The following is a 14,912-nucleotide window of genomic DNA, read 5'->3' on the forward strand; positions in this document are numbered from 1 at the left end:
CCTCAAGACCAGTCAACAGGATACACGGGGCACGGGGTCAAAGGGCGTGGGTGGATGACCTCGCACCACTAATCACATCCGGGTGGCTTGTAGCCCATCCAGATACTTGTCGTTGTCGTTCCATTTTTTTAAGGCGGCGACCAATGTATCCTACAATACAAACATGATAAAAACTGACACCGCCAACATTCCGGGTCGCCCCTAACACCACGTGACACAAGCTTGTCAACACGACCTGCATACCTCCGGTTTTCTACTTAATTTATGACGTCATCGGCAGTTCATACCTGGGTGACCTTGATCTTGAATACTTTTTTTAAGAAAGTCAAAATTACCTAACTATAAAAGCTCCGTCGGTCTCTGGGAGTTCAGTAGCAAACGATCCTTTACGGAACAAGTGTCACATAGAGAAGAAGTTGTCACATAGAGAAGTTGTCACATACAGGACAAGTTGTCACATACAGAAGAAGTTGTCACATACAGAATTAGTTGTCACATACAGGACAAGTTGTCACATACAGGACAAGTTGCAGGTGAGATTATCTTGGTTATAGTTGTACAAATTGTTGTACATCTGACTTGATTGACTCTTAATGTTCACTTGTTGACTTTTTAGACGCTGTTGTTTGTGTTCTTTTTTTGGATTTTGTCGTGACTAAAGTTAATCAATTACAAATTGAGTTTTGTGGGCCTGTTTAACATTAATTGTTTGAATTGATCGAATGGTTAACGTTGAACTGGTTGTGAGGAAGTATTTTGTCACAACAACATAAATTACGCTTATTGTTTAATATGCAAGTAGAAGAACAAAATTCTAAATAGGTTTAGACGTGGATACAATGATGTGAGAGTGCGTGGGATATTCGAATACTAGTTGTAGCCAGTTTTATTGCACGCCAGCTACGATCTTAAAGAAATGGTGTTTAGGAAGCGTTCAAACGCTAGATATGATTGTCTGGTGCAAGCACTAATTACATATAAAAATAAAGTACAGAGTACTTCAAACCTCAGATTTAAGTAGAGTTTCTTTGGTGTCAGCGATATATAGGCATCATTAAGCAGAGTCGCTATTATTACTCTCTCATAAAAAGTTGGGAAGTCTCATTGTAGTTCCATTGGCGCTGACCATGGATCCGACCAGAGTTTCTTCCAGGCATCTCTTCGGAGGGGGGGGGGGGGGGCTAAGGCCCCCCCCCCCACCCCCCACCTTGAAATTTTTTTACCTCCCCCCCCCCCCTCGAAAGAAATGAATTTATATAATTTATAAAGAAAATATATACTTTTAACAGTGTCTGCCCCCCGAAGAAAGTCGAACACCCCCCCCCCCCCGAAAATTTCAAGTGCCCCCCCCCCCCCCGGAGAAAAAAGTCTGGAAGAAACACTGGATCCGACCTCGAGAATTAGGGGCTATCAATAGTGTTCTACCACTCAAACAAGCGCAATCTGAAACCACCTCTTTAACTGTGTCTGAACTGTCTATAGACTTCACGGTTGTTTCTACAGCCAACGGGAAATTTATTTTTTCTTCACAGTAAAGATGGCGGCTAAACTTCACTTTTTCGTGACGTCTCTGGCTTTCTTGACCCTTGCTGTGATGACCAGTGGTCATTCGAACAACAATCAACCCAAGTAGGTTGAGAAGATGGACATTTAGGATCAAGATTTAAGCTTGCTCTTTTTTATTTAAAGTTCATAAAATTGTATATTACTGTTTAGCAAAGTATTTAAAAAATACACTAAATTATTTAACCTAATTGTATAAATCATGTATCAATTGTAAACTAAATTATTGATTCAGTAACTTGTATACACATTAGATAAAATGTCAACTAAATTATTTTCCCCAGCCAATGTCAAACGAGTGTTCCCTCCTGCTTCCCTATAAAACCTTACATCCGGGTGACGCTACAGGCCAAAAACATCCTGCAGGCGCCCACCTTTAATTACGTTGCCGTGGTTACGCTGCGCAAACAAAACCTCTTGGGGTTTTTGGAGAAAGCGGTGGACACAAACTACGGTTTCAGGTGTGTAGGTTTATAGGTTCAGGTGTGTAGGTTTACAAACGATACGTTCAGGTGAGTAGGTTTACAGGTTCAGGAGTGTAGGTTTACAAACTACAGGTTCATGTGTGTAGGTTTACAAACTATAGGTTCAGGTGTGCCAAACTATAGGTTCAGGTGTGTAGGTTTACAAACTACAGGTTCAGGTGTGTAGATTTTCAGACTATAGGTTCAGGTGTGTAGGTTAACAAACTAGGTTTACGTTACGTTAGATACATTCTAAGCAAAAAGTTGACAATTAAAACTGACACCGTACATTAGGTTGACCATTAAAACGTACATTGCTAGACGTAGATGCTGGTGTAAAAAGTTGCTACATCGAGTTTTGTCCTAAACCATCCCGTGTCCCCAGGTTCTCGTCGTCCTACTTTGTCCTAAACCATCCCGTGTCCCCAGGTTCTCGTCGTCCTACTTTGTCCTAAACCATCCCGTGTCCCCAGGTTCTCCTCGTCCTACTTTGTCCTAAACCATCCCGTGTCCCCAGGTTCTCGTCGTCCTACTTTGTCCTAAACCATCCCGTGTCCCCAGGTTCTCGTCGTCCTACTTTGTCCTAAACCATCCCGTGTCCCCAGGTTCTCGTCGTCCTACTTTGTCCTAAACCATCCCGTGTCCCTAGGTTCTCGTCTTCCTACTTTGTCCTAAACCATCCCGTGTCCCCAGGTTCTCGTCGTCCTACTTTGTCCTAAACCATCCCGTGTCCCCAGGTTCTCGTCGTCCTACTTTGTCCTAAACCATCCCGTGTCCCCAGGTTCTCGTCGTCCTACTTTGTCCTAAACCATCCCGTGTCCCCAGGTTCTCGTCGTCCTACTTTGTCCTAAACCATCCCGTGTCCATAGGTTCTCGTCGTCCTACTTTGTCCTAAACCATCCCGTGTCCCCAGGTTCTCGTCGTCCTACTTTGTCCTAAACCATCCCGTGTCCCCAGGTTCTCCTCGTCCTACTTTGTCCTAAACCATCCCGTGTCCCCAGGTTCTCGTCGTCCTACTTTGTCCTAAACCATCCCGTGTCCCCAGGTTCTCGTCGTCCTACTTTGTCCTAAACCATCCCGTGTCCCCAGGTTCTCGTCGTCCTACTTTGTCCTAAACCATCCCGTGTCCCCAGGTTCTCGTCGTCCTACTTTGTCCTAAACCATCCCGTGTCCCCAGGTTCTCGTCGTCCTACTTTGTCCTAAACCATCCCGTGTCCCCAGGTTCTCGTCGTCCTACTTTGTCCTAAACCATCCCGTGTCCCCAGGTTCTCGTCGTCCTACTTTGTCCTAAACCATCCCGTGTCCCCAGGTTCTGGTCGTCCTACCTTGTCCTAAACCATCCCGTGTCCCTAGGTTCTCCTCGTCCTACTTTGTCCTAAACCATCCCGTGTCCCCAGGTTCTGGTCGTCCTACTTTGTCCTAAACCATCCCGTGTCCCCAGGTTCTCGTCGTCCTACTTTGTCCTAAACCATCCCGTGTCCCCAGGTTCTCGTCGTCCTACTTTGTCCTAAACCATCCCGTGTCCCCAGGTTCTCGTCGTCCTACTTTGTCCTAAACCATCCCGTGTCCCCAGGTTCTCGTCTTCCTACTTTGTCCTAAACCATCCCGTGTCCCCAGGTTCTCGTCGTCCTACTTTGTCCTAAACCATCCCGTGTCCCCAGGTTCTCGTCGTCCTACTTTGTCCTAAACCATCCCGTGTCCCCAGGTTCTCGTCGTCCTACTTTGTCCTAAACCATCCCGTGTCCCCAGGTTCTCGTCGTCCTACTTTGTCCTAAACCATCCCGTGTCCATAGGTTCTCGTCGTCCTACTTTGTCCTAAACCATCCCGTGTCCCCAGGTTCTCGTCGTCCTACTTTGTCCTAAACCATCCCGTGTCCCCAGGTTCTCGTCGTCCTACTTTGTCCTAAACCATCCCGTGTCCCCAGGTTCTCGTCGTCCTACTTCGGCAGCGCCCTCGGCTACATGGTGGACAAGATAAACGGCACCGCCGCCTCCACACAGAACCAGACATTCTGGCAAATCAGCAGCAACGGCACTGCTCTTAACTGTGGTAAGGTCATTCACCTTTAAAACATTTCAGGATTCATTAAAACTTACTAACGTTTTGTTCTAGAACATCGTGATTTGACACGCGTATGCCAGGATGGACATTTGTGACCTGACGGTGAACTCGGAACTTGCAAAGCAGGCGAGCATGGAGATTGATTGAAGAACTACATTTTTCTCCTTGTTTTTTTTTTAATTATTATTTGTTGACGTTTTTTTCTTCTAAATGCAGCATTAAAAAATGTTCATTATCGTTTGGGAAGTAATTTGAGTTGACACAAAGCGCGCTTGAACATTGATCAACTGTCAACTATATTCTCTTAGTCTTATTTTTCTCGTAGTAAAAGACCTTGTATTGTAATCCTCCCACCAGGTGTCTCCACCTACTACCCCAGGAACAACGAGGTCATCCTCTTCAACTTCACCACCTACGCCAACGCCGGCTACGCGTAAGAGACAGCAGCTCACATTCTCACCGACGTCACTGAAATTGTCATTGCAACTGATAATTTCAGTGACATTATCATCGACATTGTTACTGATGCGCCTCTGTCTTCCCAGATGTTTTTATAAGAAATCAGCGAGATTACTTTTCTTAGATTACCTTTTGTATATCACTAGTTGAATGCATAGTTGTAAATCTTTTGATCAACTATTTTTGTTTACTCAATAAAGTGTATATAAGATCTTCTAAAAACTGTGTGTTCTTTTTTAAAGACAATCGATTCCTAAAAGTATCGGGAAAATATTTTATCACAAAAATATGACATTGTATCACCCCCTCCCCTACTTCATGTAACGTTATATTACTATATCCTAGACTAGCACCCCACATACAATTTCATTTTTTGTTGAGCCAACCACTCACCTCCCCACACACACACCACACACACACACACACACATCTTGGATGTACAAATATTTGAGAATCAAATCTTTTCAGTGAAAATGTAACAGAAGTAATTACATCGAACTATTATATAAATATATTAACCAGGCACACTGTATAATTCACAATGATTGTAGAGGTATAAATTTTGTATATCTAACTGAAACGATACTCGACTTATAGGGCTGGTAAGTAGGTCACCAACCAGTTCTACGGCTCAATAATACCTGCATGAGCCATATAGCTGGTTGGTGACCTACTTACCAGCTCTATAGGCTTTTGAGGATCCGGAAGTAAAGTTAATACCACTTTCGGACATCGGAAATCGTTCAAAGGTGAAAGAAAGCTACATATTTGATATAATACTATATATGAAACTTTGTTAACCTAACCGAAACAGTGATCAAGTTATCGTGTTTACATACTCATAAACACACGCACACACACAGACACCCCCCCCCCACACACACACACTAGTGGCGTTGCTATGTCGGGTGTCACCCGGTGCTGCACTTTGTGGTGTCACCCAGTGGCGGATTAAGGGGGGGGGGGGCTGAGAGGGCTGCTGTCAGGGGCTCCCGATTTTTAGGGGCCCTCAAATTTCCTTTTCCATAGTAAAATTTACTTTAAAGCGAAATGGTTGTCGTTGTTTTTTTTTTATTATAAAAACCAATTTTTTAATATTTGTTTTTTTTTTCAAAATATCAAACACGAGTACACACTTTAGTATAAATACCACCTGTCATCACCTTCTGCCCAATACATTGTTTACATAAAGGCGACGCTCCGTAAAATAAATAGTCCCGACAGCTTTTGCTAATGACAATAAAATTGGTTGATTTTTTTAGTTAAAAAGCACAATCAGCAGCCGAATTCTGACAAATGAGTTTAGGCCCTATGATTGACGCCTCTTGAAAAATGCACAGCAATTAAAGTTATTCATTCAGATAGGGTCTACATTGTGAATAGCTCATCTCGCAAGCATTGAGACAAGCAGCATTATATACTAACCCTAGCAATCAATAATAAAATACTTAAAAAAAAACTTTTTTAAAAACCACGTTTTTCTTGTGGACTAAAAAGTAGAAAATAAATTTTCATACATTTGATGACAAAAAACGTGGGTACGTTCACCATCAAATTTCCCGACCCATCTGCCCGACCCACGTTTTTTGTCATCAAATGTATGAAAATTTATTTTCTACTTTTTAGTCCACAAGAAAAACGTGGTTTTTAAAAAAGTTTTTTTTAAGTATTTTATTTTCTCCTTTTTAGTCCGTTGCTACACATGAAAAACGTTGTTTTTAAAAAAGTTTTTTATATAGTTTATTTGCTACTATATCTAATGACTTGATTAAGTATGACTTGACTAAGTGTTTATAAATACACGGACTAAAAATCTTGAGCGACCAGGATTCGAACCTGGGTTGTCGCGGCCACAACGCGAAGTACTAACCACTATACGATCACGGCCAGCGCGCTCACATCGATTGGGGCCGAAGTAACTGTGCCAATAGGCCTCCAGTCTTGTCGGTATCTTTAGAAATCATGTCCTCAATTTTATGGTCCTTGGGGCGTAATTAAATTAAGCTAATTACGGTCTCTAATTGCTAGTTTTTATGATTGCATCTGAAATTGTTAGGCGAAAGTAGCCTACATGCCAAATTTCAGATCTATTGAGCAATCAGAAGTGGGCTAATTTTCGATGTCAATTTTAACAACAAACAAACAAATCCACAAACGCGAAGCTGAGTTAAGATAAGATAAAATACTTAAAAAAAACTTTTTAAAAAAACACGTTTTTCTTGTAGACTAAAAAGTAGAAAATAAAATACTTAAAAAAAACTTTTTAAAAAACCACGTTTTTCTTGTGGACTAAAAAGTAGAAAATAAATTTTCATACATTTGATGACAAAAAACGTGGGTACGTTCACCATCAAATTTCCCGACCCATCTGCCCGACCCACGTTTTTTGTCATCAAATGTATGAAAATTTATTTTCTACTTTTTAGTCCACAAGAAAAACGTGGTTTTTAAAAAAGTTTTTTTTAAGTATTTTATTTTCTCCTTTTTAGTCCGTTGCTACACATGAAAAACGTTGTTTTTAAAAAAGTTTTTTATATAGTTTATTTGCTACTATATCTAATGACTTGATTAAGTATGACTTGACTAAGTGTTTATAAATACACGGACTAAAAATCTTGAGCGACCAGGATTCGAACCTGGGTTGTCGCGGCCACAACGCGAAGTACTAACCACTATACGATCACGGCCAGCGCGCTCACATCGATTGGGGCCGAAGTAACTGTGCCAATAGGCCTCCAGTCTTGTCGGTATCTTTAGAAATCATGTCCTCAATTTTATGGTCCTTGGGGCGTAATTAAATTAAGCTAATTACGGTCTCTAATTGCTAGTTTTTATGATTGCATCTGAAATTGTTAGGCGAAAGTAGCCTACATGCCAAATTTCAGATCTATTGAGCAATCAGAAGTGGGCTAATTTTCGATGTCAATTTTAACAACAAACAAACAAATCCACAAACGCGAAGCTGAGTTAAGATAAGATAAAATACTTAAAAAAAACTTTTTAAAAAAACACGTTTTTCTTGTAGACTAAAAAGTAGAAAATAAAATACTTAAAAAAAACTTTTTAAAAAACCACGTTTTTCTTGTGGACTAAAAAGTAGAAAATAAATTTTCATACATTTGATGACAAAAAACGTGGGTACGTTCACCATCAAATTTCCCGACCCATCTGCCCGACCCACGTTTTTTGTCATCAAATGTATGAAAATTTATTTTCTACTTTTTAGTCCACAAGAAAAACGTGGTTTTTTAAAAAGTTTTTTTTAAGTATTTTATTTTCTACTTTTTAGTCTACAAGAAAAACGTGTTTTTTTTTAAAGTTTTTTTTAAGTATTTTATTTTCTCCTTTTTAGTCCGTTGCTACACATGAAAAACGTGTTTTTTAAAAAAGTTTTTTATATAGTTTATTTTCTACTTTATCTAATGACTTGATTAAGTATGAATTGACTAAGTGTTTATAAATACACGGACTAAAAAAATCTTGAGCGACCAGGATTCGAACCTGGGTTGTCGCGGCCACAACGCGAAGTACTAACCACTATACGATCACGGCCAGCGCGCTCACATCGATTGGGGCCGAAGTAACTGTGTCAACAAGCCTCCAGTCTTGTCGGTATCTTTAGAAATCATGTCCTCAATTTTATGGTCCTTTGGGCGTAATTAAATTAAGCTAATTACGGTCTCTAATTGCTAGTTTTTATGATTGCATCTGAAATTGTTAGGCGAAAGTAACCTGCATGCCAAATTTCAGATCTATAGAGCAATCAGAAGTGGGCTAATTTTCGATGTCAATTTTAACAACAAACACATCCACGCGAAGCTGAGTTAATAAAAACGTGTTAAAAAACGTGTTAAAAAATGCCTGACCGCCTTTGTTTACACGCTACGCTACTAAGAAAAGTATGAAAGATGCTTTACATGTTTGTTATTGGAAGTGAGTTTCGGATAGTCGGTTTTTTTAGGTATAGGATATCTGGATCTAGATATTTTGGATTAAAACTCCATAGATGCATTTCTTAGTTGCCCATTCGGGTCTTGTGATCATATGAAATATTAGGTAGGAGTTCACATATTTTGTTTTTCTCTGCAAATTAGGAGATATTCTGATCAGTTCTAGATCTATCCCTAGCCGCCTTTAGTTTTCAAAATATGAGACAGTACCCATCTGAGTTGGAAGTTCTTAGATTTGAAAATGGGATCAGAGCTCAGGACTTTTACTTTTAGGTTAGCAGTTGTGCGTTCTACCACCTATTGTGAACTCGTAATTTTTTTAAAAATCTCAATAGGCCCAAAACCGTTTGGCCTAATTAATTAGCTTGTAATTTCTTTGGCGTCTAACATAGATTTATCTTGAGAATACAAGAAATCATCAATTTATGTATGGGGGAGGGGTGGGGGGTGAGGAAGTGCCTATGTGGACATCACAATCATAATATGTATTGTTTATAACAAAAACAAAATTGCATAAAAATTGCAAAAACTTATACGGCAGTGCCTGTTATTTTAACCCACCTCGACTGCCAATTATGCCACGGCAGACCTATTTGGGCCCTATAGAACCGTAATTGACAGTCAGGCCTACATTAGACTTAAACTTTTAAAAACCCTATAAGGCCTTACTTTCAGTGAATTTTTACTTACATCGCGTGTAGAAGCTAGAGGCGGCGTTCTTTATAAGGAGACGCTTATGGAACACTCCCATAAATGAATGACACTTAAGAGGATGGAGGTGTGTAATTTGACGCTTATGGCGTGCTTACTATTTTTCGTTGGGCCTAGTTTAACCTCTGTATGTTATTGATAATTTCCTACATAATGTGGTTCGAAATTATATGTTTTCTTTTTGCGTCTGCAATCAAACAAGTGCCAACAGTCTTTATCGTCTGCTTTATAACGACATTAAAATATTATCTTGGATATTTATTTTTCTTCAATGTTGGTGTGAATTGTCAGCTTTCACACATGTAAAATAAATACTTGAATGATAGTCGAATAACTATAAGTTCTGATTCAGATGTTGGAGACTTATACAGGCCTAAAGTAAACAGCCATTAAATATTTAGTACTGCTGGCGTAGGTGGATCTCACCTCTCGGTGTTTTGTGAGTGTATGTGAGGTACCATGAGGTGCCGCACCGGGTGACACCCGACCTAGTGACGCCACTGGTTTCAATACATTCAGCTTTTAAATGTATTCGGTTCAACTTAGTGGCTAAGGTCAAAATGTTCTAGAATGTACTTGGTTCGACTTTGTGGCAAATGTCAAGTTGATCTAGAATGTACTTATGTCATCACTCTCTTCCTGGTCGGCTGAACGAGACGAGTTGTTGGAATAAAATATTGAACCAAGTCACGTGATGACGAAAACATGTTTACCTGAGCTATTAATACATTGGCCATAAAGTGGAACTCGGTAGGTAGGTGGAGGTTGGTGGAAGTTGGTGGAGCTCTTAGATTCTGTTGTTGGAAACTCGGTCAAGGGCAAGCCGATTTCTGAGAAAAATATTGTTTTTTAACCGTTGTAAATTTCTGGAAAATACCAACCATTTCTAAACAAAATTGTTATTTTTATAAACTTATGGGCTAAACAAAAAAACAGCGTTGCTGTTGGGCCTTATGCTTAAACAATGACCCTCTACAAAACACAAATCTTTTCAACATAAAATTAATATTTTAATCTTTAAAAAGCTTGAGAGACTTTCTTCCTTTTCAGTTAAATGATTATCAAGCCGATTTAATATATGTCGAAAGGATAGTTGCACCGGTGAGGGGGGGGGGAGGGGCATGACAGATATCGCAAAAGTCTCGACGCGCGATCGTGGACAGTAGAGGTGGTTGGGTATAATCCTGACCACACGATTGTAGACAGTAGAGGTGGTTGGGTATAATCCTGACCACACGATTGTAGACAGTAGAGGAGGTTGGGTATAATCCTGACAACACGACCGCTTCACATAAATCAACTCTTCTGTATGTTCCCAATGCACCGTCGCACCTAAAATTTTGCTGTACTAATTTACATTGAATAAAAATAAATATTTCTTTCTTTAATCAAATCAGAAAATTGAAATTAATATTTTGAATAAGGGGTCGTCTATAAATGACGTCACACTCGTAGGGGGAAGGGAGTCCGAAATGTAGTGACGGTGTATGATGAGGGGGAGGGGGGTTCAGATGGTGTGACGTCACACTTTTGCATTATAAAAAAGCAATGTTAGAAAACGAGTTTTAGCCGTTATTTTGCGTTTTAGAAAACAGTTTTAATAAATTGTAATAGGAATTGTTTAAAATACTCTATTTTGACAGAGTTCTGACAAGATTTTGGAAAATATCGATGTTTTTAAGAAAATTCAACAGCAATTTTGAGGGGGGGGGGGGTTGTAGGCTGAGGTGTGACGTCATTTTAGGGGGTCTGGCTTTTTGTGACGACGTGTGACGAAGGGGAGGGGGAGGTAAAAATCGTCCAAAAAAGCGTACGTCTTTTATGGATGACCCTTAACTTTGCAAACAGATCAACATCTAAATCAATCTGTTCATCTGTAGCGCTGACTGGTAAATGCAAAGTAGGCCTACTTATCCTATAAAATCAAAACACATTTTATTTAGTTTAATCTTTGAAATTAGTTTTATAATTTATGTAAATCAAACACAAATATCCGGTTTACAGCGGGGTTTTTTTGTGTGTAAGCCAACGGTCTATAAATAACCTCGCATTGTGTGTCGACCAACAGAAAACAACGAGATCCGTGATTATTCTGTCCAAACACTCAGCAGACAAGGTAAGAACAATGTAGACCTTCATTTCTCTTATTGTCCCATTTGTTATGCAATAACTTTACCACTTTCATCCACACATTTTATTTTTCTAGCAGACAAAGTAAGAACAATGTAGACCTTCATTTCTCTTATTGTCCCATTTGTTATGCAATAACTTTACCACTTTCATCCACACATTTTATTTTTCTAGCAGACAAAGTAAGAACAATGTAGACCTTCATTTCTCTTATTGTCCCATTTGTTATGCAATAACTTTATTATTTTCATCCACACATTTTATTTTTCTAGCAGACATGGTAAGAACAATGTAGACCTTCATTTCTCTTATTGTCCCATTTGTTATGCAATAACTTTATTATTTTCATCCACACATTTTATTTTTCTAGCAGACATGGTAAGAACAATGTAGACCTTCATTTTTCTCATTGTCTCATTTGTTATACAATAACTTTATCACTTTCACCCACACTTTTTGTTTTTCTAGCAGGCAAGGTAAGAACAATGTAGACCTTCATTTTTCTTGTTGCCCGATTTGTTATGCAATAACTTTACCACAATTTGTGTCTTTCTAGCTGCTCAACATTTGATCAATAATGTGATTTTAAAATGTGGTAAACATTTATGTATTCAGTATCAAATGTTTTCTTAAAAACTCTGATTTGTGACGTCAGTAGGCCAGGTTACTGAGGCCTAGTTACTCGGGCTTAATTACTCGCTTACTTCACAGGCGGTGTTACTTTGTGATGTTATTACAACACATCCTTCACTTTCTTTACTCAATAAGTTCCCGGATGTTTTCCCCCGATAGTCTTGTTCGTTTGTCCCTGGGACTGACACGTTTGTCCTTGACTGACACGTTTATCCCTAGACTGATACCTTTGTCCCTGGGACTGACACGTTTGTCCCTGGGACTGATACGTTTGTCCCTGGGACTGATACGTTTGTCCATAGACTGATACGTTTGCCCATAGACTGATACGTTTGTCCCTGTGACTGATACGTTTGTCCCTGGGACTAATACAATTTTCCCTAGACTAATACGTCTGTTCCTTGGAAATAATACGATGTGAAATAAAAACAAAGACATTGACTTTACTATCCCATTTGTCGTAAAATGAATGTAGATCTAGACCTAGATGATTTAACACTGTACAGACACTTAAAACAGACACTGTTGATGTTATCCACTGTAGGTTTGTTTGTTGACATTACGCAATTGAAATAATTACACATGAGCTCATTACAAGAAGTGGCCTAGTTAGTGGATACAATGAGTCACAGTCAACATCGCAAGTGTTTCCCATTATTTGTAACACAGTTCACCCACTAGAGCCTTCACATTGTGGTAGACATTAGTGTGGTAACTTCAGTTTGAAGGTCTCCCTTGCCCTGATCCATGCAACTTGTGTGCGTGTATTCTGCAGATAAAAACAATGGCGGCTTCTCTACAAGTCAGGAGTTTTTTGACCGCTTCCAGCGTCGTCCTGTTGTTGGTAGTTGTCAGCGGCGCAGCTAAGTAAGTGTTATTTGGTCACAAAAGCTCTCACTGTCCGTCCGTCCGTCCGTCTGTCCGTCTGTGTGTCCGTCTGAGCATCAGTCCATCTTTCCATATCTATCTATTTGTCAATTGTCGTTGTATTTTCTTCATGTGATTACATATAACAATTAATTTTGATTAATTTCATCCAATTATTGTGTTGGTTTCAGCAACTCATGTGACTTCGATCAGCCACCGTGTGGATTGTGTGGGAGAAACATTAACGTGACCCTCATAGCAAGAAACAACCTGGTACCCCCCACATTTGAACTTGCCGCTTCCATAACGAACGAATACCAAAGGGCCCTGCTAGCCTTCTTGGAAAAAGCATGCAGTATCAACAAAAGTTTCAAGTAAAAAGATTGTTATTTGCACTTTACATTTTTTTGTCTTGCATGATAGTTACTCTACACACAATAGCCCAAACAACACCCTCTCTAGCCCAACCCCTCTAATAAACTAAAACGTTGTACTAGAACAATAAACCCACATAAAAGAAGTTTAAAGTATCAGTAACATTTAAACTATCGTTAATATATTAGTATCGACAACGTCTTAAATTATCGATAACATCATCAATCATCTTGTAACATTTTAAAGAATAGATAACGGTCAAGATGGATCTAAGGCTAAGTAATTCATCACTTGCTCTAAATTTTAATTGTGGGAAGTGTCTAAGTGGAACTTCAAATTGTATGCCGCCTTTTATTCAGGTTCGAATCCACCTTCTACGCTGGGCTGGGCTACTTTATTGACAGCATCAACGGAGTTCGAGGTTCGATACCAAGTAAAACTTTTTGGCACATCAGCAGCAACGGTGTGTCGGCTGATTGTGGTGAGTCCACTCAAATTTTGTGTGTCCAACATTTTTTATTTCAGCTGGGTGACAACCGGAAATTTTAAAAATAATAATAACAATAATTATGTACACAAAACAAATAATTAAGTGTAAGAAAAAAATAAGAAAAGTATTTCAATGCAGCGTTAACTAGTTAGTTGGCCTGGTTTTAAAGGATCAAATCAGATGGAGAATTAAAAATTATACTTGTTTTTACAAAATAATATTTTTTAATTTCCATTTCTAGGCGTGTCTAGCTATATCCCAGTCAACGGGGAGACAATTCTGTTTAACTTCACCACCTACCAGGACTCTGGCTACGACTTCTAACGAAAGTTTTCTCATTTGATGATTGTACGTGTGATCTATGTGTTATGATATCTGTATATATGCTATTTAAAAGATCACTTCTAATTGGTTTTTAGAATGTCATACCATTTTCTGCACTACTTACACTTTGTGTTCCTTTACACATGTGACCTATTAATTAAAAACTGTTTTAAGTGTAATTTAGTTATTGTTTTTGGCTGAAATAGATTAAAAAAAGAAACGATCAACAGAAGCGGATGTTAAAGCCTTACATGTTACATTTGTGTATGTTTATGTCAATGATGAGGTGAATGAGAACCACTTGTTTAATGTGCTAGAGGATGGGGGCGTGGGGGTTGGGGTTGTACCTTTCAACTAAATGTTGGGTCATGTGTCACATCCGCAAAGGTGGGAAGTTTTTTTTTCTTACAAAATAAAGGTCCGGGTCCTAAACACATTGTTTATTTATAGACTAGCTAAAACATTCCGGTTCATTCACGCTTTGTATTGGGAATGTGTTGGGTTTAATTATTAGTGTGGTCGGCTATTTAGTTATGTATGTTGTCATAGGCCGTTTGGCTATGTTGTCATGTACTGTTTGGCTATGTTGTCATGTACTGTTTGGCTATGTTGTCATGTACTGTTTAGCTATATTATCTGTGCTGTTTAAATATGTTGTCATGTGCTGTTTAGCTATATTATCTGTGCTGTTTAAATATGTTGTCATGTGCTGTTTGGCTATGTTGTCATGTGCTGTTTAAATATGTTGTCATGTGCTGTTTGACTATGTTGTCATGTGCTGTTTAGCTATATTTTGGTGCTGTTTGGCTATGTTGTCATGTGCTGTTTAGCTCTATTTTGGTGTTGTTTGGCTATGTTGTCATGTACTGTTTAGTTATATTATC

The 14,912-nt window shown here is 39.1% G+C and overlaps 2 protein-coding genes across 3 annotated transcripts; both read left to right on the plus strand.

The window, feature by feature from the left end:
* The first annotated feature begins 378 nt into the window (after positions 1–378).
* On the plus strand, positions 379–4,761 carry LOC131927733 (uncharacterized). Of its 2 annotated transcripts, none has more exons than XM_059283531.1 (5): positions 379–533; positions 1,533–1,629; positions 1,848–2,024; positions 3,953–4,077; positions 4,447–4,761. In XM_059283531.1, the coding sequence occupies exons 2-5, from the start codon at positions 1,538–1,540 to the stop codon at positions 4,524–4,526; spliced, it is 474 nt and encodes a 157-aa protein (XP_059139514.1). In that variant the 5' UTR covers positions 379–533; positions 1,533–1,537; the 3' UTR covers positions 4,527–4,761. The 2 variants fall into 2 exon arrangements, with proteins under 2 accessions (XP_059139514.1, XP_059139503.1); XM_059283520.1 differs by having other exon boundaries at positions 387–473; positions 1,530–1,629.
* Positions 4,762–11,222: 6,461 nt separating this feature from the next.
* Positions 11,223–14,207, plus strand: LOC131927746 (cobalamin binding intrinsic factor). The gene is made up of 5 exons (XM_059283541.1): positions 11,223–11,325; positions 12,748–12,839; positions 13,031–13,213; positions 13,574–13,695; positions 13,946–14,207. Exons 2-5 carry the CDS (start codon positions 12,757–12,759, stop codon positions 14,026–14,028), a joined length of 471 nt encoding a protein of 156 aa, XP_059139524.1. The 5' UTR covers positions 11,223–11,325; positions 12,748–12,756; the 3' UTR covers positions 14,029–14,207.
* Positions 14,208–14,912: the final 705 nt, after the last annotated feature.

The sequence above is a fragment of the Physella acuta genome, unplaced genomic scaffold (genome assembly GCF_028476545.2).
Source record: "Physella acuta isolate Inbredline_101_S28 unplaced genomic scaffold, ASM2847654v3 ptg000089l, whole genome shotgun sequence".
NCBI classification, from domain to species: domain Eukaryota; kingdom Metazoa; phylum Mollusca; class Gastropoda; family Physidae; genus Physella; species Physella acuta.